Source organism: Cynocephalus volans, chromosome 17 (assembly GCF_027409185.1).
Source record: "Cynocephalus volans isolate mCynVol1 chromosome 17, mCynVol1.pri, whole genome shotgun sequence".
In the NCBI taxonomy this organism is placed as follows: Eukaryota; Metazoa; Chordata; class Mammalia; order Dermoptera; family Cynocephalidae; genus Cynocephalus; species Cynocephalus volans.
This window is the reverse complement of record NC_084476.1, coordinates 4746099-4773431: the sequence shown is the minus strand read 5'-3', so window position 1 is coordinate 4773431 and position 27333 is coordinate 4746099. Positions and strand designations below refer to the sequence as shown.

The 27333-nt window shown below is 52.8% G+C and overlaps 1 protein-coding gene across 1 annotated transcript; it reads left to right on the top strand.

Annotated features, from left to right (window-relative positions):
* The first annotated feature begins 649 nt into the window (after positions 1–649).
* On the top strand, positions 650–11342 carry LOC134365503 (glycosyltransferase 6 domain-containing protein 1-like). The gene is made up of 4 exons (XM_063081633.1): positions 650–804; positions 3286–3333; positions 9900–10037; positions 10670–11342. Exons 1-4 carry the CDS (start codon positions 650–652, stop codon positions 11340–11342), a joined length of 1014 nt encoding a protein of 337 aa, XP_062937703.1.
* Positions 11343–27333: the final 15991 nt, after the last annotated feature.

Below are 27333 nucleotides of genomic sequence, written 5' to 3'. Positions count from 1 at the left end.
CGGGGGAGGGGTGATCAGGTGAAGCACAGATATTTGGGGTGGTGCCAAAGCCACTCTGTATAGTACCAGAGCAGTGCACGTATGACACTATGCATTTTCAAAACCTAGAGGACTTTCCAGCACCAAGAGTGAAATGTAACATATGCGGATTTAAAAAATCACCTAGGTGGCCAGAGGTATCCCAGGAAGGAATGCAGGGTGTGAGACAATGACCTAACTGTGTCACAAATGTATGGAACAAGCTCACTGAGAGCGGTGAGGAAGAAGGGCGCTGGCCGATGAACTTGGGCTGAGCGGAGCCTGCAAAAGCAAAGCCCCTCGGAACCGTGCCTGGCACCGTGTTCTCATCGGTGCCTTTTCTCCTCGGCGCGCATTAACCATTCTGCTGCTGCGTACATGCGCATCTGAACTGAACGAGTAAGTGGACGTGGACTGTGGGAGCCTTGGGGACTTCCTAGACAGTCAGGGGAGGGGGCTAGAAAGGTTCATGTAGCAGCGACTGAATGAAGCTGGAGACATCAGTATGAGCTCGCTTCTGTTCCTTAAAAGGAGCGGAGACGGTGACATAGAGACACATTTATAGATGTCTGTACATACCCACAGTTACTATATGCGTCCTCCCTCTGTCAGCTGAGAGAGCCTCGAAGCAATGAGGCTCGGTGGCATGTGCCCGCCCAGTGCCCAGATCTTCGTTCCTAACACCGTTCTCCATGAAAGGAGCCAAGGTGGCTCGGAGACAAGGCTGATTCCAGGACTGGAGCGGGAGATACACAAGACCAACTGGAGCATCTGTGGTGTCAGAAAGTAGGGAAGCGATAAAAAGAAACAAACACCAAACTCCATATGGAAGGGATATGTCAAAGGGCCCCAGAGCCAACGGAAGACCTCCCAGTGGCCAAAGCCGGACAACTTGAGCAAGAAAACAAAGTTGCACCAGATTATAATCCAAAGTATAAAATACCCACGAGTCCTTCCTGTTGTAAATAAAGGATTGAACGAACAGAAGGAAGAAGAGGCAAATCTCCCTGGTGATTTATGTAGACACGCCACTCCCAAGCAGGTGAGCCCGACGCCCCGCTCTGTAGGTGTGGGCTGCACGTGGCACTTCTGAGGATTACGGGATGGACAGGGGGAGAACCTGAAAACACCACCCCAGCCAGGCAAGCAAGGTCTCCATCGACAGTGGGCCATGTGAAGTGTGACAAACGGTCACAGTATAGAGGAGCCTAAGCACCCATGAGGACTGGATGGAATGTGGGATGCAGGTGGGATCCTGGGGGAAAAAGGAACATCGGGTGAAAACCGAGGAAACCGGACTATAGGGTGGATTTTAGGTAATGATGTATTAACATTGCTTTGCTGATTGTAACAGACACACCACACTAATGCGAGATGTTAGTGACAGGGGAAACTGCATGCAGGGATTCTATGTACCATCTTTACAATTTTTCTGTAAATCTGAATCTGCTGTAAAAATCAAGCTTATTATATAAAAAGGGGAAACAAAAATAGAGCAAGAGACAGAGAGTGAACCCCACTGCTTTGGTAGCACCATTCTGTGTCGTTTGTCCTCCTGGAGGACTGCTCTTTCATGCAAAGGATTTATGCCAGTTGTAAAGGTGTTAAGACCATCTATTTGACAATTGTGGGCTATCTTCAGCAGAAAGGGTGCAGTGAGCCACACACGAATCGATGGCATGGGTTTTGCCATCTGCCCCAGAACGTCAGCATCACGCCTGGCATAGAGTAGGTGCTCGGTAATTACTTGGTTAAGAAACGAGTGACTAAATGGATATTAATTCCAGAAATTCTCTTATTCAGACTGCAATATGTGTTTGTTCAAATCCCAAACCTACATGGTTTTGTTGTTGTTGTTTATCCAAAGAATAAGGAATCATTTACCAGTAGGGTTGACACATTTAGGAAATAAAAATACAGGATGCCCAGTTACACTTGGATTTCAGATAAACAAGGAATCGTGTTTAGCTGAAGTGTGTCCCATGCAATGTTTGAGACAAACCTACACTAAAAAATGATTCACTGCTTATCTTAGACTCAGATTTAACGGGCGTCCTGTGTTTTGTCTGACGAACCTTCACAGAAAAGGCACCTCTGCTGGCAGGAATCTTTGTCATATATTCTACAGACTGGAGAGCAAACTGGACGGACCCAAGGGAGCTCTAAGAGTGACAGGAGGAGGGACAGAAAAGACTGAAATCCCCAGAAGCAACCACCGTCTGTGTGTGGGGGGGTTAGTATGTATGGAGCATGTGCATGAGTTCGAGGACCGGGCTGGATTACGGACAGGACAGGACAAGAGAGGGCAGGACAGCACTGCCACTTTTATCGGCCGCTCTGCGACAGGCTGCATGAGAAGTCCCTCCCAGCAGGAGAGCGGGCAAGGGGCCTGGGGTAGAGGGGAGAGAAGAGGGGGCGCACCTGTCTACATGATACTGCTCAGCGGTGTGGGGCCAGGGGAGTCTCTGGGTCAGACAACCCCAGAGGGCAGCACTTTGGGGATCTTTTACAGCCACATGGCTAGCAGATGCCATGTGCAGTTTTGTTGGGCGTGTAAAGTAGGATCAAATATATGCTTGTTTGGCCTCTACTTAAAGCAGTCGCATGTCTGCGTCGTCTCTGGCACATTCATGAAACAGCCCAGACTGCTGTCTCTACACGCTCACACGTGCACAGGACCAGGGCCTGACGTTTGCTGTTGCTTAAGTTTCTCTGACGAGCTCTTCAGTCAACCCGTTCCAAAGTTTTATATAACCTTATCTCACTTTCTACTCCGGTCATGACCCCAGAAATTAGCAAGACCAACACTCGAAAAGAATGATGATGTTTTAGTTAGTTCACCATTTGTCACTTCATGCTTTTAATGAAGCTCGGTGGGGGGAATTTGGATTTTGACAGAATATAGTCCTGGGGACTCCCGTAGTGAACTGTCTGCGGCTGAGGACACCTCTGATGATATCAGAGAGGGAGCCAGTCCTAACGTGATTCCTCCTACTTACAAATGTCCCAGAGTTCTGAAAGGGAAGTTGCCTGATAAGCTTGTTGATTCCCTCCCTGTGAGTGCCTGTCAGTTACAGTCACTCAGGACTGAAATGGTGTGTTTAAGGCTGTCTCCCGACCTGACGCTTCCCGAGGACAGGAGCTAGATCTGCAGGTTCATAGTGCGGAGCCAGCACCAGACGGCGCCCCGCACATCCCAGGGGCTCAGCAGGTACGCGCTGAACAGACAAGTTCTTTGTGATAACCCGGTTTTCTCTTTGTACCCAGGAATTACTACGTAGAGGAACTTCGGCTCTCAGACTGGTTTAAGCCTGGGTAAGAACAAAAATGTCTGTTCATATGCTCGTAAAAATAATATCTCAATTTGGAGTGGTAGCGTTCCCCTGAATCACTAAGCTATGGCTGTCATGGGAGGTTTCCAGGAGTTGGAGTTTTTGTTTTTGAGGCTCTTATATGCAGACCTAGGGTCTGTTCATCAAGAATCAGGCAATTATGTGGCAGGGAGAAAGTTGGCACGCTCTACATGGAAGCTCTTTGGGAGCCACTTGAAAATGCAACGAACGACCCCTCCCGACTTTGACGTGGACACTTGGGAGGGGCCTGGTCCTTTGTGATGAGCACGTTGTGTTCTGCTTTATGATTGTAGACCATGATTTATTTAACCAATTCCTTCTGGGTTTGGGATTATTTACAGTTTGGGGGCTAAGTAATGTTTTGGTGACTAACCTTGAACATTTGTTTACACTGATGTGTGGGTTTATGTGTGGGATAAATATAAACGGAGTCATGAAGTCAAAGAATGTAGACATTTAAAATTTTGATGTAAATTTAAAAATTGCTAAATTTTCTCCTTAATTGTATCATTTTATTTTCTTATCTACAGTAGGTAAACTCAAGGATTATCTTTTGTCAGCAAAACTGCTAGTTAAAATATCTCAATTCAGTTTGCATTTCCATAATTGTTATTCAGTTTGAACATCCTTTTGTGTATTTATTTTTTGCATTTCATCTTTTGTAAATTCCTTTTTTATATATGTTTTAAATGAACTTCAAGGATTAGATCAACCATATCCCACGGTTCATGACAACTCTTGTCATAGTTTCATGCAAAACCCACCCATGCTTTTATTAGTTTGTTTGCTTATTTTTAATAAAACAACAACTGCAACCTTTGATTCTTGCATGCAAGTTTCTGTCCTCCTTTCCCTCATCCTGTGTCTGCCCCCACCCCCACCCCTCATCTCTGCAATAATCACCATCCTGAATTCTGGTGCTTGGTTATGTCATCCTGGTGGATCAGACTCTCACTTTCCTTTTTATGTAACTTTATCTCATCTATGTGCATTCTGAAAATGTCCACTTCTAAATTTTAGTGGCTTAGCTTTACAAAGAGGATATCATGTTTAATTTCCCCATCTCCAAATGCCATCACATTGGGGCTTAAGATTTCAATATCTGAATTTTGGGGGTATGCAACCATTCAGTCCATAGCTGTAGATAATAACTTTCCAAAGCAGTATCCCAATGTAAAATCCCAAAGATCTTGCTCTTTGGTACTGCTGCTGCCAGTAGAAGGGGCATAAAGAGTAACTCTTGAGTGACATTAGCACAAATGGTGGAGTAAGGACCTCCAAAAATTCCCTTCTCCATAAAATCAGTTAGAAAACTGGCAAAAATAGAATCAACTTTTTCAAAACTCCAAAAATTAACCAAAGGCTTACAGCCATTGGGGAGCCTATGTTCAGGAGAAGCAGCTGAATCTTGAGGACAGCTGAATCTTGAGCAGCTGAATCTTGAGGTGAGGACAGTGAAGTTTTTGTCATTTTAACTTTCCCTGGACCCATTGTGTCCCTGCAGCTCCACAGCAGACTTGAAAGCTAACAGTCTACATTTGAAGTGAAAATCAGCTTCCTGGAAGGTGCCAGAGGCAGCACACAGGGCTAGAGTTCCTTCAGATCCTCAAACCCAGAGAATTCCTCATTGGACCTGTCTGGTGGGTTCCCCACTTGCAAGGCTGTCTGTATTTGACCTGACTAGGTGCTCTCCCAGTGCAAAAAAGTTTCCCCAGGGTATCTGTTGAAAACAAGTACAGGCAATTGTTTAATTTTACATCTGCCTAAAGCAGGTGATAACAGAGCAAATAACAGATTAAACAAGAAGCTTAAGAGGAAAAGCTGGGAATGATATATCTACAGGGGCTTTGAAAAGCTCTAACAAATGTGGAATACCTGGGAATCTAGAAGGCATGTGCCCAGGAAAGACCTGAGATAGCCCTAAGTTCTCACCTCTGGCTGATCTTCAGGTTCTGTGGAAGCAGGAAGTGAAGGCTAAGGCAGTGCCAGAAACCAACTGCGTTGCTGAGTGATGCAGGCTTGCCTCGACATGCACAAAGAGTCCCTTGGCAGACTGGGAGACTTGTCAATTCCAGGAATTTAAGGAAATCTGCCCCATGATTTGATGACCACTAAGCTAACTGGGCAGAGGATTCAGTCACCATAAATCACAAAAAAATACAAACTTTACAAAATCAGTTCAGGAAAGTCATGAAACAAACATGGCAACAAAAAGCAAAAACAACAAACCCCAGAGAAGGAAGGAGAGCCCAATCTGCAGAGATGCCACATTATATTATTTAAAATATCTAGTTTACTATTTACTATTTTACTGACTATTGAATATAAGTCAGTATTAGTCCAACTAGATTGTTATAAGTTAAGATGTTAATTGTAATCTCCAGGGCAACTGCTAAGAAAATAAGAAATACATAGTAAAGAAACAAGTGAATTAAAATAGTACTCTAGAAACTACTTATTTAACACAATAGCAGTCATTAATAGAGGAACAGGGGAATAAAAAATATATGATATATACAGAAAACAAATAACAAAATGACCATTTTGCTATTACATTTTGTAAATGGGAGAAACACTCCAATTAAAAGGCAGAGATTGTTTGAATGGATAAAAACATGATCCAACTACATACTGCCTACAGGAGACATTTCAGATTCAAAGACACAAAAAGGTTTAACTAAAAAGTCTAACCAGGCAAACAGTAATCAAAAGAAATCTGGAGTTGCTATGCTAATATCAGACAAAACAGACAAAGATAAAAATTGTTACTAGAGACAAAATAGGGCATCTTATAGTAAGAAGAATCAATTCATCAATAACATACAACAATTATAAACATCAGCACCTAGCAACAGAGTCCTAAGATTCACGAAGCAAAAACTGACAGAATTGAAGGGAGAGATAGATAATTCAACATAATAGTTGGGGACTTCAATACCCCACTTCCAATAATGAACAGAACAGTTAGACAGAAAACAAGGAAATAGAAGGCTTGAAGAACACTGCAAACTAGATTTAAGAGACATCTGTCGAACACTGCACCCAGCAACAAAATAATACACATTCTCAAGGGCACATGGAATACTCTCCAGAATAGGCCATATGTTGCATGATAAAATAAATCTCAAATTCAAAAGGATTGAAATCATACAAGATATGTTGTCTGGCCAAACTGGAATAAGATTAGAAATCAATAACAGAAAGAAATTTGGGAAATTCATATATGTGGAAATTAAACAACTCACTCCTAAATAACCAGTGAGTCAAAGGAGAAGTCAGAAGGGAAATTAGAAGATACTTTGAGCTGATTGAAAATGCAGACAGTGCCGTCCAACACAGGATGCAGTAGGAGCAATGCTTACTGAGAAATTTATAGCTGCAAACGCACACAGTAAAAAAGGAAGATTTCAAGTCAGTAACCTAACTTTACACATCAAGGAAATAGATGAATAGGAGCAAAATAAAGCTAAAACAAGTAGAGGAAAGAAAAAGAAGAGTAAATCAGTGAAGTGGAAAATAGAGAAACAATAGAGAAAATCAATGAAACCAAAATTGGTTCTTTCAAAAGATCAACAAAATTGGTAAAACTGTAACTAGACTGACGGGGGAAAAAAAAAAAGACTTGAATTACTAAAATGGCAGAGGGACATTACTACCAGCCTTCAGAAGTCATGATTATAGGGGAATACTATGAACAATTACAGGACAACAAATCAGACAGTCTAGATGAAAAGGAGAAATTCCCAGAAAGACAAATTCTAGAAAGACTCAAAAAGAAAGTGAAAGTTCGAGTAGACCTATAACAAGTAAAGAGATTGAATTAGTAACCAGAACTTCCCATCAGGAGAAGCCCAGGACCAGATGACTTCATTGGTAAGTCATATCAGATGTTTAAAGAAGAATTAATACCAAACCTTCACAGACTCTTCCCAAAAATTAGAAGAGAAGGGAACACTTTCCACCTCATTTCAGGAAGGCAGTATTACCCTGATACCCAAACCAGACAAGGATCCCACAAGGCAACTGCTGACTGCTATCCCATAGGAACATAAACTGCAAAACCTCTCAACAAAATACTAGAGAACTGAATCCAGCAATGTGTAAAGAAGTACACACCACGAACTAGTGGGATTTATCCACTAAACAACAAGGTTGCTTCAATTTATGAAAATCGACCAACATAATACACCGTATTAGTAGAATAAAAAACAAAAACCACATAATCATGTCAATATATGCAGAAAAAATATTTGAAAAAATCCACCCTCCTGTCATAGCACAGACACTCAACAAACTAGCAATGGAAGCTAACTTCTTCGACCTGGTAAATCAAAAGCACAAACAAAAGGAAAAATAGGTACGGTAGACTTCATCAATACTGAAAACTTTCATGAACCAAAGGACATTCTCGAGAAAGTGAAAGCCTGCAGAATGGGAAAAAAAATTTGCAGGTCATTTATTTGTTAAGGGTCTGGTATATGCAATAGGTAAAGAACTCTAACGACTAAACAGCAAAAAGACAAATAGCAATAAAAAATGGGTACAGGATGCGAATAGACATCTCTCCAGAGAAGACATGTACATGGCCAACAGCACATGAAAAGACGCTCAGCGTCACTCGTTGTCAAGGCAACACAAATTAAAACCGCAGCTAGACGCCACTTCATACCCCGTGACGAATAAAGATTGTGGGATGGCCGGACTAACAGAGTTAGCAGCAAGTGCTGGCGAGGACGTGGAAGCACGTGAGCTTCCATACACTGCTAGTGGCGGTGCAGCAAGTTGCAGCATTTATGGAAAACGGTTTGTCAGTTCCTCAGTCAACCGTAGAGTGACAACATGACCCGGTGATTCTACGTCTGGGTATGTGCCCAAGAGAGTTAAAACATGTCCACAGAAAACGTTGTATGTGAGTATTCACGGCAGTGTCAGTCATAATAGCGAAAACACGTCAGTGACCCAAGTGTCCCCCAGCTGATGGACAGATGAACAGAACGCGGTCTGTCCGTGCAGTGGGGTGTGTTCAGCCGTGTTCCAGAACAGGTAGCTGCAGAGACCGAAAGTAGATTTGTTGTCGCCAGGGGCTGTGGGGAGGGTCAGCGGGAGTGACTGCTGTCGGGCACAGTGGTTTGTCAAAGCGTTTCATTTTCCTTTTCTTTTGTCATTCACTTTATTTTTCTATTTTGTTTTTATTTATACACATTTGTGGGGTATAGAGCTGATTATCAGTATCAGCTTGCAGCATGTGATGATCAAATCAATATTATCAGCATGTTCGCCACCGCAAACAGTAGTTACTTTTGTCCCTTCCACGATGACTTCCTATCCCGCGTCCCACTCCCCCTTTCCCACGTCGAGTAGCTACAGGTCTGTCCTCTCCTTCTGAAAGTAAAGGATCTCATTTTCCTTGGGGCAACCGTAAGCAGTGGGGGGTTTTCATGTCACTTTCTGCATGTTCATGGTCAGCATATAGGGATAGATTAATTTTTCGTGTGCTGACCTTGTATCCTGCAACCTTGTGCATTCCCTTCCCAGCTCCAGGAGACTTTTTTTTTGGATTCCTGGGATTTTCTGTGTGGACAGTCAGGTAATCTGCAATGGGACAGGGTTACTTTCTCCTTGTCAATCTGACGTCTGCTGCTCTCTCGTGCCTCCTGGTGCTGGAGCTTCCACCGTGCCGCTGAGTCAGGACACTGAGCGTGGACGTCCTCGCTGCGCTGCTGACCTCGGGGAGGGCCTTTCGGCCTTCTACTCTTCAGTGTGGCAGCTTTGGGGTTTTCGTAGATGTTTAGACTCAAGTTGAGGGATTCCCCTCTGCTCCTGCTTTTTTCTGAGAGCTGTGGCCGTACGTGGGGACTGAGCTGTGAGTGACGCTTGTTCTGCACCAGCGGACGCGGCGGCGATTGTTCTCTAGCCTCTGAGGTGCTGCTTGACATCGGTTGATTTTCAAATGCTGAACCAGGCTTGCCTGTCTTAAATTCTGTTGTTACTTTGTTATTTTTGAAAGCAAACCTAGTGTCTCTCTCCCTTTTTGGACTCATTTTTTAAAATTTCTGCTGTATTGTGCGATAGGCTGAAAGCATGAGGGAGAAGGCCTAAAAGGCATCTCTAGAAACTTCTAGGAAAAGGGAGGGGGAGAAAGAAAATGGGGAAAGAGGTGGTGGTCCTGCCACGGTCCCGGCCCCAGGCTGCAGTCAGAGAACGTGCAGGCTCCGGGCTGCCTGACGTGCAGCTGCAGCCAGAGATCAAACAAGCAGCTCCTGCGCCGAAAAAGCAGAGGGAGAAACGGAGCCAAGAGTCGAATCCCGGCTCTGCCACCTGCCAGCTGTGTTATATTAGGCGACTCGCTCAGCCTTCCGTGCCTCTGTTTCCCCGTTTGACGAGCAGGGCTAGTGATGTAGCACCCTCTCACACGGCGCCTGGCACAGAGTTAGTGCTCTCTGGCATTAGCTGGCATTGCCCAGGCACCCGCTGCTGCTGCCGTGGTGAAGTGGGACCTGCTGAACTCGCTTCTTGTCCGTTCTGCAGAAATCGCCCTGATGTCATAACGAAAACGAACTGGCTCGCTCCGGTTGTGTGGGAAGGCACTTTCAACAGAGAGGCCCTGGGGAAATACTACGGAAGGCAAAACCTCACCGTGGGCTTGGCTGTCTTTGCCCGTGGCAGGTGGGTGCCGCTGACCTTTGCCCTCTTTTAGTTTGGGAAAATGAGGCTGAGCGTCCCCGGGCCTTCTGTCCCCGAAGAGCTGCTCATCCCACACATGGCCCTGACTCCTGGCCGTCCTGCACGGAAAGCTTGTGGTGGTTACTTTCCCCACCGGTGGCCGGTCCTTCACGCCACTTGGGAGTCTTGTGACTAATGTCCCCTCAGCTCTCGCTCCCTTCCTTCCCAACAGTCGCTCCGAAGCGTGATGGCTTTTCCCGGGCCCGGGGGTCGGCTGCATTATGGCCCAGCAGCCGATTCAGCCCCCGCCCCTCCTGCAGCATCGACACCGCGGCTGACATGGCGCAGCGGGGGCGCCTCTAACTGCACGTGTTTATGGGGCACGGAGTTCTGTGTCGATATCTGTGAACAACGTGTGAGGGTCAGATCAGGGTGACGGCATCTCCATCACCACCAAACACCTCTTATCTTTGTGATGAGTGTTTGAGGCCCTCTCTTCCAGCCATTTAAGAACATACAGCAAATTATTGCTAATTAACACACCCAGTGCCACTGTAGGCCGCTAGAACTCACTGTTTTAAATCTCCCGATAGGCTTTAGGAGACTAAGTTTCCTCCTTTGTGTGCGCTTCCCAGGCTGGTAGACGAGCACCTGAAGCTGTTCCTGACGTCAGCCAGTAAGCACTTCATGACTGGCTACCGAGTTGTTGTCTACATCATAGCGGACGTCTCCTTCCAGCTGCCTGACTTGGAGCCAAGTCCTCTTCGGACGTTCCAGATATTCAGAGTGAAGGAAGAAGACCTGTGGTACGACCACGACACGGTGCGCATGAGGAGCTTGGGCCAGCACGTCATCTGGCACATCCAGTATGAAGTCGACTTCCTCTTCAGCATGCTTGCCCACCAGGTCTTCCAGAACGACTTTGGGGTGGAGACCCTGGGCGCCTCTGTGGCTCAGCTCCACGCATGGTGGTATTTTCAAAATACCAAGAACGTCCCTTATGAGAGGAGGCCTAAGTCAGCGGCTTACATCCCGTTTGGACAGGGAGATTTCTATTATGACGGCTCGATTGTTGGTGGCACGCCCCATGAGATGTTAAACCTCATCCAGAACTATCTGAGTGCCACTACCCAGGACATCAAAAACGGACTTAACAGCACCTATGAAAGGCACCTAAACAAATATTTTTTTCTCAATAAACCCACCAAGTTGTTATCACCAGAATACAGCTGGGACCTGACATTTACCCTCCCTGCCCAGATTCGCTATGTCAAGGTGGCGCATCGTTCCCAGAGGAATTATGATTAGGCCATTGAGTTTATAGACTGATAAATGAATCACAGAAGCAGTCTTTTATAAATAGACAATGTCTTAAAACCTTCCATTTTTGAGAGATGTAAAAATTTACGCTCTTCCAAAAGGAAATTTTCCCCTTGCAATTTCGAACCGTCCAATTTGGCTAATACAGGATAAAGAATAAAAAGATGATTATTTAATATTAATACACAGTAATGTTATTATCTATGTATCACAGATAACATGGAAATACTTTTGGCATAGAAGGAATTTTTTAAAAATGGAGAATGACTCTGTTTCAAATAAAATAGACTCATGAAATGGAAAAGTGTTGTGTGCAAAAGAAAAAATAAACATTTATTAGTTCACTCATCAAATACATCGGTCCTGTCATGTAGTCTCAATCTGTCCAGTATGTGATTGGACACAGATGAATTTACCCAAATACATGTCACCAGGGAGGGGCACCCCGCCAGGTGCAAACAGGGACAGAAAGTAGTTAAAAACATAACTGTGTCCTTAGCAGCCTGCGGTCTAGTGGGGGGTGAGGCTGTCGTAGGGTTGATTTTGCACATTCAAACGTGCTAAAATTGACGAGGAAGATGTGATCTGCCCAGGGTGCCGTGGCCGTCCAGGGAGCTGTCCCCTCGCAGTGCAGTCATGGAGGGAGGCATTCGTCACTCAGGGAGGCGGTGCAGATAGTGATGAACAGTTTTAGTAAGTGTCATGGGCTGAATCGTGTCCCCCTCCCATTCACATGCTGACATCCCAGCCCCCAGGACCTCAGCAGGTCTCTGTATTTAGAGGCAGAGCCTTTGCAGAGGCGATTAAGGTAAAACGAGGAGCCTAGGGTGGGTCCTAATCCAACATGACTGGTGTCCTTACAGGACGAGGAGATTAGGACACAGACACACACACAGGGACGACCATGCGGGGACATAGGCGAACACATCTACAAGCCAAGGAGAGAGGCCTCAGAAGGAGCCAGCCCGGGGACACTTTGGTCTAAGACGTCCAGCTTCCAGAACCGTAAGAAAATAAATTTCTGTTGCTTAAGCCACCCAGCCTGTGGTCCTTTGTTATGGCAAACTAATATAGCAAGCATTTCAAAAATAATGACAACAAAAACCCTCAAATTGTAAGGAGCCTGGACTATTATTTCATGCAGTGAAGATAGAGGCTGGGAAAGCTGGACCACAGGTCCAGGGTGAGACCTGGAGCTACAAGCTGAGTGTCCCCTGCACCGTCTGGCCCTGCCTCCCTGGCACGGTCCAGCTCACGACCAGGACTGCCTTAACGAGCTTATCCAGCAAGGTGCAATGACCCTTCCTCTTTTTGCAGTTGTCTCCCTTGACTAATTAAGATGCTTTTTAAGTGACTCATTTTTTCTTGTATCTCACTGAGTAGCTCTCGATTTTAAAAATCTATAAAAGTTTCAAAAGAGATAAAATAGATACTGCACTAGCTAGAGACCCTCCACCTGCAATGTCACCAGTTATCTTGGGTCAGACCTGGAGAGGGAGTGGGTGCTGCACTAAACAAGACAGAGCAAACAAAACTCTCTCTTCCCTGATCATTTATGGATAAGGCTGGGAGACTTATTGAAAGGGTTTCTGAAATTTTGCCCTTAAAAAAGTCACAGAAGTTTTATTCGGGAGGATGCCAGGCAAACTTACTAATGTTTAGAATGTCCAGGTCCCAGAGCAAGCCTGTTTATTTATTAATTTATTTTTGACCGGTCAGGGGATCGCAACCCTCGGCACGGTGTGGTCTGCACCGCGCTCAGCCAGTGAGCGCACCGGCCATCCCTACATAGGATCCGAACCTGCGGCCTTGGCACTACCAGCGCCACACCCTCCTGAGTGAGCCGCAGGACCGGCCCAAGCCTGTTTAAAATACCTGAAATCCAGGTCACCCTGTGCCAATTTCCATCCGCACCAGAAGAGCACACCTTCTCCCATAGTGGGTGCTAATCGATTTTTAAAAAATTTTAATGTTGCCAATTAGATAAGCAAAAATAGCATCGCGTTTTTGATTACTCATGAAGTCAAACCTCCTTTTAAGGGGTGTTCATCAGCCTGTGGGTTTGCGTGTGTGCAAACGGCCCTCTTCTGTCTTTTGTTCGTCTTTCTACCAGTGTTCCTTTTAATCCTTCAAGGAGTTTCGATATATATTTATAGATGTGATGTGCACTCTCTGGTAAATTGGTTGCAAATATCAACCAAGGTTGTGGTTTGTATTTTAATTCTGTTGACAGTGTCTTTGATGCACCAGAGTTTAATTTCCCTGCTTACCATCTTTTCCCTTCGGGTTTGTGCCCTGGACATTGGCACCCCACGCCCAAGTTATAGGTACGACAGAACTTTCAAGGTTTCTTTTTATTCAGAACGAGTCAGGAATTAACTTTAAGATAATGTGTGGGGAGGGATATTGAACTCTGTTTTTACCCCACATGTTTTTCCCATTTTTCTCAACAATGTTGGGTAAACGGCGAGTTTTATGATGGCGTTTGTAGCGTATATGAGGTTGCTGTACAGAGTTGTGTTTATCTGTTGACTTTGTACCTGGTTTCACTGATCTTTCGTTCTGTCCCTGAGCTAATGCCTCATGGTTTTCTCACTGTAGTTTTATATTCGGGTAGATCTATTCGTGTTACTCTTCTTTTTAAAACACTTTAAAACTTTTATTCCTTCATGTAAATTTTAAATTTAGGTTTGCAGTTTGGGAAAAACATTCCGTTGGAATATTGACGGAATTGCTTGAAATGCATAGATTGATTTGAGGTTATTAAACCTTTGTGATGTTGAGGAACATGCAGAAATTTTGCATATCTTTTTAGTGCCCCAGAATAGGCTATTTTCTGTTCTCTTCTATAAACCCTGTACATTTCTTGGTAACTGCATGAACGGGCTTGCTGGTGTATGTAACACTGTGGTGCTTGTGTATCTGTATCGTAACCATGTGCTTTGCGGGCTTCCGAGGTGTCTGTAGGTAAAGTCCAGCACAGGTGGCCCCTGCACTTAACCGCATCGTGTTTATTTCACAGCGCTTGGTTGTGGTGGCAAAAGCCTCGCTAAAGTCTGGCTCCTCCTTGTAGGTTTTGCAGGCTGTTTTCTGGGGCAGGCATCTGGCCAAACCTGTCTCGGACACTTCCAGACGATAAGTATTGAGATTCTTGACCCAATTTCCTAAGAGCCCGCCCTGCCGGTGGGTGGCCCCTGACTCACCTGGAGCAGAGGTGGGCACCGCCTTTGCAGTGCCCTTGATTCTAGGAGAGGGTGTTGACCTGTCTCTGTTCACCTGTTGCACAGGTGCACCAGTCTGTTTACCCAGCAGCCCCATCTGGCTCTTAACTGGGAGTGTGGTCTGGAGTTATGGTCATTCAGGGTTCCTGGGACCTCAGTGGGGATGTGCTGTGTTTGCTTACAGATCATGGACTGTCTCTCTGGAATGATTCCAGCACAGACCCAGGTAGAGGCAGGTCATAGGTGCAAGATAGCTGGAGGCTGAGCCTGGCCCCTCGTAGGGTCGTGTTCCTGAAGGACCCTGGGGGTGACCCCGTCAGCCCTCGGCCTGGCACTGCAGTGCTCTGCTCACTGCCGATGTTTTGGAGGCATCTGGGATGGGTGGGCCGGGAGCCTGGGGCCACTTGCCTTCTTACCACGCTGTGTTCCTCAAGCCCATGGGCCAGGCTGGGGGACGCTGTGGGTCCCTTAGCTGTTGGTTGGCAGGACCTAGTGACCCTCGGAGAGGCCAGGGTGGGGCTCCAGGCTGCAGGGGCTTTGGAGGGTACCTGGGTGAGTCCCCGGCTACAGACTAAGGTGGCGGATAGGGGAGGGAGGCTGAACACGGCACAGAGGGATAAAGGGCCCAGGCCGGGAGACTTGGGCATGGCCTGGCCTAGGCCTGGGGTGGGGGGCATTGGCCTGTGGACAGGAAGAGAAAAAGGTGGTAATTGCAAGGCCTTCTTGGTTCATGTTAAAATGAATCAATCACCCAATCAATCAATCACACAGCACGAAACCGCCGTTCCTCTCTGGGATCACCTCGCCTTCTGCCGTCCAGCCCCTGTATTGGCTGCAGCCTGCCTTGGCCCCGAGCTCTGGTGGAAACCCAGTCCTCGAGACCCCCACGAACCCACCCCGGCTCTCAGATCTCACCTCTGCCCTCTCTCTGCTCCCCCCGCACCCACTGTTCCCCCGGAGCAGCCTCTCAGCGATGCCCACGCGGCTCCCCCACATGCAGCAGGGCTGCATTCCCCAAACCCTGCTCTAGGTAGCCCCCCAGCCCTTTTCTCTACCAAATCGCTTAATTGCAATGCCTGCTTTTCATCATCTGCTCCTGCCTGCTACAATATCACCTGCACAAGGGCTGGAGAATGTGTCCCTCTTGGGCCGGCCCGTGGCTCACTCGGGAGAGTGTGGTGCTGAGAACACCAAGGCCCCGGGTTCGGATCCCATATACGAATGGCCGGTTCGCTCACTGGCTGAGCATGGTGCTCACAACACCAAGTCAAGGGTTAAGATCCCCTTACCGGTCATCTTTTAAAAAAAAAAAAAAAAAAAAAAAAAGAATGTGTCCCTCTTGTACCTACAGCCCCAAATCCCAGAATGGGCCTGGCCCGCACATGTGTTGATCGACTGACTGACCGATGCACAGGGAGGTGGTGGCTCAGGAGGTGGGAGACCTGGATCACTTCCAGCTCCTCCTCCCCCCACTGTGTGACTTTAGCCTTGTCACTGACTACCTCTGAGCCACATCCATAGAATGGAGGTGGCCCTGTGCCCGCGTCGCCATGTCACACTCTCCATTGTGCTGGTCTTTTGGCTGGTACTGCTGATGGGGTTTCCGGCCTATCTCTGAGAACTGGCTGCAGGGCAGTGCTTACCGTCTATATTGAAGACCGGCGCATTCTGCAGGTGGAATCTCTCCACGTAATCAAGGTACTTCCGCAGCCATTGGGGGTCCTCAAACATTCTTCTTGCTGAAATCAGAGGGTCTATGGTCAGGGCACCTCCTCCCTTGGGGTGGACACTGGGGAGGCTGAGCCTGGGGATGGCCAGCAGAGGCCCTGGGCTTTGGCCATTGACACTGCTCTCCAGCTGGCCCTGAATCACTGGGGGCTTGGCTGGGGGCTGGCATGGCTGGGGGCATGGCTGGGGACTCGCCTGGCCACGGGGCTGCCTTCCTGCTACTTCCCAGGCCCGAGCTGCTCCTGTTCTCTCAAAGACCGCACCTTCATCTCCTCTAAACACAGGTCTGTCCTTGGCACAGCAGGCAAAGCGAGGCCCCAGCCCACCTCGGGTGAAGACCCCCAGACGGTTCACACTTCAGGCCTGGAGCTGCCACCTCCCTATCCTGCTCACCCTCCCCAGTTGCTCGGGGCCCTTGGCCACTGTGGCTGCCACCCTTGGGCATGGCTCTGGCCAATCCTCCGTCCCCAGAATGCCCCCGGCCCCGTCCACCTCTGTCTGGTCTGCAGTCACTGCAGCCTCTTGTGCCCCCTCCCGTCCCTGTGCCCCAGGCTCTTCTGCAGCACCTTCACTTTTGGAAGCCCTACAGGACAGTTACTTTAGATGCCCGGTGGTTTATCTGCCCCAGGAGAAGATAAGGAGGCATTTTTCTGTTTCATCCACTGATAATCCGAGCTCCAGAGCAGTGCCGGCCAAAGTGCACCAGCTGGATGAGTGGGTGTGCGCGTGCCCGGCGCCTGCCCTGCCTGAGGGCCGCATGGGGAGAGGACGCTGGGCTGGCACCTGCGCCCACACAATAGTTAGCGCAAGAGACCCCTGCCCAGACAGCACAGACCCAGGAGCATCCAACAGCCCCCAGGGACCCAGGCGCCTCGCTGGCCAGCACTGGGGAGAGCCGACCACCTACCCAGCAGCACGCACAGGCTGGTGATGGCGTCGTCCTCAAAGCGCACATAAAGCACGAGGTTGCTGTAGTCGGTGCTGACGAAGCGCACGTGCATGCTGCCCCCCTCAACTGCGGGAGACCCCAGGGGCCTGGTGATGCGGGATGCATCTCTCCTTCGTCCCCAGACCCTCGCCCTGTGGACAGCGTGATGCCACCAAGAGGATGTGCTTCCCCTTCCAGTCCCCGCTCTTCCCCCCAAGGCTGGCAGCTCCTGAGTGTTACAGCCAGTGTAGGGGTCCGAGTGTCCCCTGCCCACCTTCACCCCACTTAGTGCTGGCCCCAGGCCCCAGGGCTGGGGACTCACAGGAGCCTCGGTACTGGCCTTGCAGCCCGGTTGGATGGATGGTGACGTTTACTCCTTCACATGCGCCCTGTCCTCTGGGAAAAGAGAAGGGAACTTACTCTGGTCACCCTCTTGCGCTCTGCCTGCCCCAGGATGTGGTGACTGGCTCAGGGCTCTTTGCCCCAGGGGATGTCAGAGGGCCCCAGCTGAGAGCCCTGCCGTCCTTCCCAGGGTGGCAGCTCCCCGGGCTCGGTGGAGGCTTGTACTGGCCCCAGCATCACCGTCACACAGCCGAGGGGAAGGGGCTGGAGGTCCCTCAGCAGGAGTGAGGAAGCGGGTGTTCGTCCTTTCTGGGATGAAGCCACACCTCCTGGGAGGGGCTGGGCCATTTGTCCTTGGCTCTGAGCTTCAGGTGTTGGGGAAGAGCATCTGTCCTGGCTGTCCCTAATTGCCCCGGCTCTGTGCATAGACAAAGCCCACCTTGCCCCGGGGTCTCCAGCTTCACTGGGCCACTGTACAGCTGTGTCTGTGACTAGGCATCGCTTGGACATGGGTCTCTGTCTTCAACACTGTGCGTGCAGACTGATCAGGAGGCAGCTCGTTGGTGCTGCGGAGCTCAGCGGAGCTCGTCACCACCACGTCCTCCGGATCAGCCAGCGCTGGGAGTGCAGCCCTGCACGCGTTCCCTGCCCGTATTAAGGCAGAAAGCGTTTTGTGCTGAGTCGGCCCAGGGGCGGCTGTGGTTCTTGGATAGGGGTTGCTGGGAATAAGTAGGTGACTTTTAAACACGAGAGATTGCACATTTAAAATGCCAGACTTGGAGTCCCTCCAGTTGGAAGCTGTGACAACACAGGCCCATGTCCCTGTGGGCACACCTGCCATGGCCAGGGCTGTGCGTGCATCTTTCCTGAGGCCCCTTCTCTAAAAGCTCTGAAACTTACACTTCTCAGGGTGGGGTCTTGAGCCCCCACTAGGTGTGATGTGTCTGGCTCTGACCATGTTACTGTCCCCTGGGGGCCCCAGGTCTGAGAAACAGCACCCGAGAGGAGCTGCAGGGACCGTGCTTACTTCCAGAACAGCACCAACTCCATGTCCCCGCCGTGCCTGGTCCAAATGGAGTGGAGAGAGAGCCTCAGGGGGTCAGCAGGGGACACCAGGTCTGCACGGCTGGCGGCCAGCCGAATGACTAGCCAGCGGCCCTCCACCTGCAGGGGTGTGGGGCACAGGACAGGTGGGGCGGCTGGTGCAGGCTCTCGGGGCCCGGCCCTGGCACTGAGCACAGTCAGCAGTGGTTACAGCCCCAGGGACATATTGGTGAATTATCAGGTGGGGGACAAGCTGTCACTTCCTTCTTCCTGAAATACTCATCTCCCCCCCCCCAGGCTACCTATTGTCCACCTCCCCTCCCCCCCCACTACCCTATTCCCTTCCTTGCTGCCCCCTCAGGGTGGGGGGAGCTGTCTTGTCCAAGGAACTGCTCTACCTGCCCCACCTCTGTCCACCATCCCATCATCCGGGACCCCTGGGATGGCAGGGAAGGGTCAGACAAGGAGGTGGGATGGGACCCTCTAGTGCTAGCAGGGCCCCCTGGGGCCTCGCTGCTGCCTGGCCCACCCAGCGCCTGGCACTCTGCTTTGCCCTGCAGCCTCCTGGGGGTTAACAGGCAGATGCTCTACCTGGGGGTGGACGGAGGCGCCAACGCAGCTCACTCTCCAAAGCTCCTGAAGGGTCAGGCTGGGCCTGAGCCCCTCTGCCCCCCACCCACCTGCCCCGAGCCCCCCTCAATGTGACACTTGCTCCATGTCCTCTTCCCAAGGTTGGGTCTGGGGACCTGACCATAACACTTACCTTCTGTGCGTCAAAGCCCGGCTGCACTGGCACTTCTTCTAGAGTCTCCTGGGTACGGGCCAGGCCCAGGCCAAGGGCCAGCAGCAGGAACAGCCCTCTCCCCAGGGCCATGACTCCAGGGGTGAAGGGAGAACACCTCCCAGTCAGCTGCCCTCCTCCGTGTATGTCCTCCAGGGACCACACGTCCGAGCAACCCTGCTGTGCACCTGGCCTCCTAAAAGTTCTGCAATCCTTCCCCCAGAAATGACGCAGCCTCTCTGTGAGCTGCCTGTGTCTACAGTGATGCTAAGATGTCACTTGGACTTGGGTGAGGAGTGGCTATTGGGCAGTTTAACCGCATTGCAAGTGTGTCCTGGGAGCTGGGTGAGGTCTCCAGGAGGCTGAGGGCGGGACCGAGGAGGATGCGGCCTGGCTGCTCATCCTGCAGCACCTGGCCCTCCTCCCTGGGCCTGCGTCCTCCCGCAGCATCTGTCACCAGCTGCAGAGCCAGGGATGCAAGTACCGCACTCTCGTCCCTGCCCCACCCCCGCTTGAGGGGGCTCCTATCCTGGGCTGTGGGAGGATCGAAGGGGACGGTGCAGATGCACCCCCAGGACAGAGCTGGACACACACTGGGCACCAGGCAGTGTTACTGGTTCCTGCTTATTCCGAATATCCCTCACTCCAGCCCCTTCCTCCAACCCGGGACCACACCCGGACCAGGCTAGGAGCCTCCCTCCTCCCCGCTCCGACCTCCTGTGTCCAGAGCCCGGCGTGAAGCCCACATTTCTAGGGTCCTGCTTTGGCTTTCAGATTAAGTGCAGACCCCCAGGTGCACGAAGCCCGTGTGGTCTGGCCCCTTCCCCTCTCTCTCCCTCCTGGTCCCCCAGTGTGGCACCTTCCTCTGCATGCCCCCACCTCTGCTGGGCCCCTGCCCCTGTGTCCAGGCTCTGCCCTTCTTCCTTCTGCCGGGGGCTGCCAGGGGGCAAGGACTGGAGAAACCCCGGCCCTGCCAGTCCCAGCTTCCAGGGAGCCTGAGCTCTGCTGCAGGAGCACAGAGAGTCCCAGGGTGACCGGAGGCCTAGCCTTGGGCTCTTGGGTGGACACTGGGGGCTACTCTAGGCTGGTTTGGCAGCTCTTAGATGACCTCCAAGGGCGCCCTTGGGCAGGGCCTGCACCCTCTGAGTCCTCCCTCCATGGAGGGGTGACAATGCTGTGTGGGGTGCCCTGAGGATGGGGCCGGATGACGGAAGCCACGCTCCCAGTCAAGCACCCACCCGGATGAGCTCCTGGCGGTGGTGGCCGTGGGGTCAGTTTAGGTTTGACACGAGACACAGTTCTGCCCACGGGGGACAGAAGCCCCTGCCGGGGAGGGCCTGGCCTGAGCTGCAAGGTGTTTCTGGTGGTTTCTGTGGGGCAGCACTCAGGCTGGCCGGGGTGTGGGCAGCTCCCTCAGGTCAGCCTTGGTCTGTGGCCGGGCTGGAAGGTGAGGCCTTGGCCTCTGGGAGTGAGGGGCTCAGGAGACCCTGGCATGCCCCTCACAGCCTGGAGGATAGAGCAGCCCCCACGCATGGGTGACTCGGCCTTGGCTCCCAGCCACCCTGCGAGGCCGAGCAGGGCCCTGCCTGCACTAAGAGGGACAGTGGCCGACAGTGTCCCTCCTCTGCAGCGCTGCCCACATGCCCCGGGCCTCAGGGAGGCCCCACCACTGGCTGCCTGGGCCTGGGTGAGGACTAAGGGCGGGCTCCCTCCTGCTCCTTCCTGTGGATGGGGCACGGCGGGTGGGGGTGGGTCTTTGGGTCTGGGCTGGACAAGTGAGCGGGGCCCTGGGGGTCCTGGTGCTCCCAGCAGCCCTGCAGTGCCAGTTGCTGCCCTGGCCTGGGCTTTCTGGCACCTCCCCTCTGTCCTCTGGGCACCTCCCTGTGTCCCAACCTCCCCAGTGGCGGGGCACCAGCCCGGACCTCAGGTTTGGGGGATGAGACCCGCAGGCTGTCCTGTCCCTGGCTGTCCCACCACCCTCCCCCCGAGGGGAAGGCCCCTCCTCTGAGCTGAGGAGCCGCAGGAGCCTCTGGAGCAGACGCAGAACCGGTTCACTGGCTGGGGGGGGGTGGGAGGCAGGGCTTCTGGGCCTCGTCCAGGGGTGGTGGCCACGGGAAACGCTGGCTCCAGGGTCACACCTGATAAGGACCTGGGGAACCCAAGTGCTCCGTTGCTGGTCCCCCCAGCCCAGCAATCCCCCACCCAATGTGCCAGGGTAGCACTTGGCCTCTGGGTCAGGGGTCCTGAGGGATTTTCCCTGTGTTTGTCCCTTTCTGCTGGGGTCCTGCCCCTTCCCTTCGTTATTCAGCTGTAACCATCCACCCAGAGCCGCACCCCCGGCCCTGCACACCCAGCCGCCGAGACAGATGGCCAAGCTCTCGGACCCCGGAGCCTCACGGGGCCTCTGCTCTGCCCCCCACCAGGCCACAGGCTCTCGTATTCACCAGACCCTGAGCCTCCTGCCCCCGCCTTGAGTTGTGATTCTGGGGGTCGGGGGTCTGATGGGTCTGGGTCTCTCCACACATCCCTGAGCTGCTGAGAAGGACAGGGGTTAAGGCCGCAGCCCTGCCACCCCCGGGGGAACAGGACTTCAAGGAAACCAGGATAGGATGCAGGTGTGAATGTCAGGGTGGACGCCCTGGGGGGCACAGGGGAGACCCAGGAGGGCCCCAAGGAGAGAAGAGTGGGCAAGGGCGATTGGTGTGCAGGGAGCACCCATCACAGCATGGGCGAGTGTGCGGCGGCAGGGAGAGGCAGGAGGGGTGTGTGTGCGTGTGCGTGTGTGTGAATGGGGGCCTGCAGGAGGGGTGTGTGTGCATGTGCATACGTGAGCACGGGAGGCCACAGGAGGGCTCTGTGTGTGTGCAGGTGCACACGTGTGCATGGGGGCCTGCAGGAGGGGGTGCCTGGAGATGAGGGAGAGGGAGGCGGAGTTCACACGCCAGCCTGGGTGCTGGGTCCTGGCATTCAGACCAAGCTCAGCTCAGCCTGTGGCCCAGTGGACAGGGGCCACCCCTGGTGGGGTGGTCCCTAGAGCAGGAGGGGAGACAAGCAGGTGTCCACGTAGTGTCACCTACACCCCCGAGGACGTGCGTCTTGCTGCAGATCAAGGAGGAAAACAGAGGTCGCAGCAGGAGCTCCGTGGCCTGACCCTCCCCCTGCCCACACACATAGTGGCCCAGCGCCAGCCTCCACCGCAACCCGAACGAGCCCAACCCGTCCAAGACGGACCCCTCGCCCGCCTGGCCACCTCTCAGCACTTGTGCTGTCCAGGGTGAACTTCCTGAAGGAGGATGTGCCTAGTCCAAGGCCACTTTCAGCCATGTCCGTGTGAGAGCCCAGTCTACACAGAAGGGGGACTCATGGTGCATGAACAGATCCACAGTGTTGTCCCCCTCGATGCCCCCTGGGGACACGTGACTCCTGTGCAGCTGCTGTCCCAGCTTGCCCACGGAGAGGCTTCTGCCCGTGGCCCCAGGGCTGAGCGCGGGCGGCAGGTGCGGGGGGCCCTGGGTATGCCTCGCTGCCCACCTTCCTCCCCGCCCTCCCCGGGCACTCCTCCCACCGTCCGAGTCGCGTGGCCGCACCGGGCAGGTTGGAGCGGATGCCCACCGTGGAGTCCAACCACAGCGAAGCTGCCTCTGTGGTTCTCTGTGTCCAGGACGACAAAGTCAGGCCCGACTGCCACAAAGGTGAGGAAGTTTCTGCCTTCATCTGTGACAGAAAACAGGGCACGGCCCACAGAGCCCTTGGAATCCAGGCACCAGCTGCCCCGCCTCAGGGGACCCCGGCCCTAGGCCCCTCCCACCCTCACGCTCAGTCCCAGGGGCCCAAACCCCAGCCCAGGCCAGACCACTGCCGCCAGTGCGCTCTGCGTCTCTCTGTCTCTAGCTCTCTGTGTGTCTCTTACCATCCATGTCTCTCTGTCTTTATCTCTGTCTCCCTCTTTGTCTCTCTGTCTCTGTCTCTCCTCCTATCTCTGTCTCTGTCTCTATTTCTCTGTCTTTGTCCCTCTGTCTCTGTCTGTTTCTATGTCTCTGTGTCTCTTCTGTCTCTCCATCTGTCTCTGTCTCCATATCTCTGTCTCTCTCTTTGCCTCTGTCTATCTCTGTGTCTCTGTCTCTCTGTCTGTCTGTTTGTCTCTGTCTCTCTATCTGCATCTCTGTCTCTCTGTCTATCTGTCTCTGTGTCTCTGTCTCTGTGTCTCTGTCTGTCTCTGTCTCTGTGTCTCTGTCTATCTGTGTCTCTGTCTCTGTGTCTCTGTCTCTGTGTCTCTGTCTCTCTGTCTGTCTGTCTCTGTCTCTCTGTCTATCTGCATCTCTGTCTCTCTGTCTATCTGTGTCTCTGTCTCTGTGTCTCTGTCTCTCTGTCTGTCTGTCTCTGTCTCTCTGTCTATCTGCATCTCTGTCTCTCTGTCTCTGTGTCTCTGTCTCTGTGTCTGTCTGTCTGTATGTCTGTCTCTGTCTCTCTGTCTATCTGCATCTCTGTCTCTCTGTCTATCTGTGTCTCTGTCTCTGTGTCTGTCTGTCTGTCTCTGTCTCTGTGTCTCTGTCTGTCTCTGTCTCTGTGTCTCTGTCTATCTGTGTCTCTGTCTCTGTGTCTCTGTCTCTCTGTCTGTCTGTCTCTGTCTCTCTGTCTATCTGCATCTCTGTCTCTCTGTCTATCTGTGTCTCTGTCTCTGTGTCTCTGTCTGTGTCTCTGTCTCTGTGTCTGTCTGTCTGTCGGTCTGTCTCTGTCTCTCTGTCTATCTGCATCTCTGTCTCTCTGTCTATCTGCGTCTCTGTCTCTCTGTCTATCTGTGTCTCTGTCTCTGTGTCTGTCTGTCTCTCTCTGTCTCTCTGGGTCAGAGCAGGAGGTCCGCAGTCTTCCTGAGCACAGCAGGTCCCGTGGTTGCTGCCCCCTGCACTGGGCTTGTCCAGCCTAGGCCCCGGCTTAGCACGTGCTCACAACGACCTGCGGATCCAGCGCCTCGGGAGCTCCAACCTCACCTCCCTCTCCGGGCACGACACTGGAATCCTCTGTCCCCAGGCTTCCTACTGTGACTTGCAAAATGGTTTAGGAGACATTGGAAACTTTTGTTCCCAAAGGGAAATCCCAGGCGGTGCCTGACCCTGGGCTGGGGCAGGAGGGAGGCCCCCGGAGCCTCGGCCTTCCGCACGGCCTCCCCTGCCGACCCGGCCGCTCTCTGGACCGATGAGCTCCTGGGCAGGGTCCACGGGGAGGGGCTCAGGAGAGGGGAGCCCTGGGAGCTGGGCAGCACAGTTTGGGAACTGCTGCTCTGGGGTGTCGCCTCCTCGTGCCTGTCCCTCCCCTCACGGTCACTTCTATTCCCATTTGAAGGTGTAGCAGCTTGGGGTGTCTGTCTCATCCCCAGTGTAGAATTCTTTCATGCACGGTCCATTTTTTCTAAAAGGACAGCAGCCTTCCTCGAGAGATGTCCTGCTATAGTGAGGCCCTGCTAGGTTCACCCGGAGCGTGAACCCATTGGCCCCTGGCTTCACCCAGGCAGAGCCATGCAACACTGTCCCACCCTCCAGGGAGCAGTCCAGAGGGGGCGACCCCGAGCCCTGGTTTTCGGGGTCCTCGGTGGGCTGAGGCAGGATGCTGTAAGCAGCCGGGAAGCCCAGGAGGAGGTGGTCAGGGTGCAGGGACTCCTCCTGGGCTGTCTGAGGATGTGGCCAGTCAGAGCCAGGACAAGAGGACACCTGGGGGACGGGGGAGAAGGGAGGCCACTGGAAGTCCTCGCTCGCAGAAGTAGGTGACACTCAGGTTGCCATTTTCTTTTCTTTTCTTTTCTTTTTTAAATATGACCAGTAAAGGGATCTTAACCCTTGACTTGGTGGTGTCAGCACCTCGCTCTCCCGAGTGAGCCACGGGCCATCCCTACATAGGGATCCAAACCCACGGCCCTGGTGTCGTCAGCACCGCGCTCTCCCAAGTGAGCAAACCGGCCATCCCTACATAGGGATCCGAACCCACAGCCCTGGTGTTATCAGCACCGCACTCTCCCGAGTGAGCCAACTGGCCATCCCTATATAGGGATCCGAACCCACGGCCCTGGTGTCATCAGCACCGCACTCTCCCAAGTGAGCCACGGGCCAGCCCTTAGGTTGCCATTTTCCAGGAGCTTGATGCTAGACATGAAGCACAGGTAGGAGACCCCTTGTTCGATGACAGACTGGTCGGTGGCACTGAGTTTGAGGGCGTGCCATGGCCCCTCGACCTGGAGGAGGCAGGGTCCCCTGTCCCAGCTGCTGCAGCCCTGGGGGGCCAGTCTTCCCAGAGCCAGTCTCACCACAGTGAGGGGGGCCTTGTGCACATGAGATGGGTGTGGGGTGTGGACACCACTTTACCTCCTCCTGAGCAGGGGCCTTGGGGACTGTTGACTCTGCGCCCCCCAGGCTGGCCAGCTTGGTGCTGTCCATGGCTGCGGACGATGCAGATGGGGTGGGGGTGGCTCCCTGCACCCCAGGCCCCCCGACTAGAACAGAGCGTCTTCCCCACGAGGAGGCCCTCGGGGTCTGTGTGCTATGGGGGACATGATGGGGGCGGTGCCTGGCTGGCTGCTGTGGAGGTCCCAAGTGGCTTGCCCCCAGGAGAGCCCTGAGGAATGGGGGTCACTGTCCCATAGCTCCTGGTCCCCACACTAAAGGACACTGGCAAAGCCCTGTGTGTTCTCGGCATGGAGCTGGCTTTGGGCCTGACAGCTAGGGCACACGGGGCATGTGCCTTGGTATCTCCATGTGCAGAATGGGGCTAAGCAGCTGCCTGTGCAGAGTATTGCGGGGAGTGGGGGGTGACAGGGGACACTGGTGCCTCTCCCGTGCCCTACCTCCCAGAACCCTGGGAAGTGCCACCTGCTCGGGCCGGAGGTTGGGCTGCACCGGCACCTGGCTTTGGTCCTGCAGGTCCCAGGCCAGGCCCAGCCCGAGGCTGAGCAGCAGCAGCTTCGTCTTCCCTGGTGGTCGCCGAGCGGGTTGCGGGGACGTGGGGGTGCAGAGGTGCGGGGTGCAGGGATGGCTCCCCCCAGCCCACATATCCACTGCTTCAGAGACAGGGCAGCCTGGAGAAAACAGCTGTCCCCAGGCCCCTCCCGCCTGCTCCCTCCCCTCCTTGCACTGCCCACTGGAATCAAAATATTTGGAGAGCCAGGGCCTTCCAGGGACAGAGCCACTGCCAGCCCTTGGTGACATGGAAAGGTCGGGGCGGAGGGCCCGTGGGACTTGGCTCTCAACCGGGAGGTCTTTGTGAACAGGCCCAATGGGTCTGTTTCCACTCTCAGCCCTTTGGAGTGAACGCTGTAGACCAGGCACATCCCACGGTTCAAGATGGGGTTCGGAGGCCCTGAAATGTCAGCACTACTGAGGGTGGGGGATCCAGGTTTTGCTGGGGAGCGGCCGTGGCTTTTGCTGTGACCCCCACAGCTTGAGAACCCCTGGGGATGAGGCCTGAGCTTCTGCCACGGGGCCTGGAACTTGACTCCCAGCCCCTACCCCCAAGCGGCTAACAGTTGCTTCGGGGGTCCACGCAGTAACCCCCTGCATGAGCTGGGCTTCTGGGTCACTCTCTCTGAGGCTGCCTTTGACCTCAGCTTAGGGTGGGTCAGAGCCCCCCGTGGGGCCACCTCCCCATGCCAGAGGTTCCAGGCTCCTGAGACCCAAGAGGGATGGGGAGAGGCCAGTGCCGAGGTGTGGGGGGTCCCATGCAGGAGAGGGTGCCCCTTGGTGGTCAGCGCTCTGAGCCTCTCCCTGGGGGCCACCGGGGCCTGCGAAAGCCTGTGTGGGAGGCCACCCTGCCCTGCTCCCCAGCACTTTGCCAGGAAGCCACGCTGCTCAGCCAGCGAGACTAAGAGGATTATGGCTCCCAGAGGACCTGAGAGGTAATCAGAGGAGCAGCCCAGCCCTTCCCGCCTTGCTCAGGAAACAAGGCCACTGT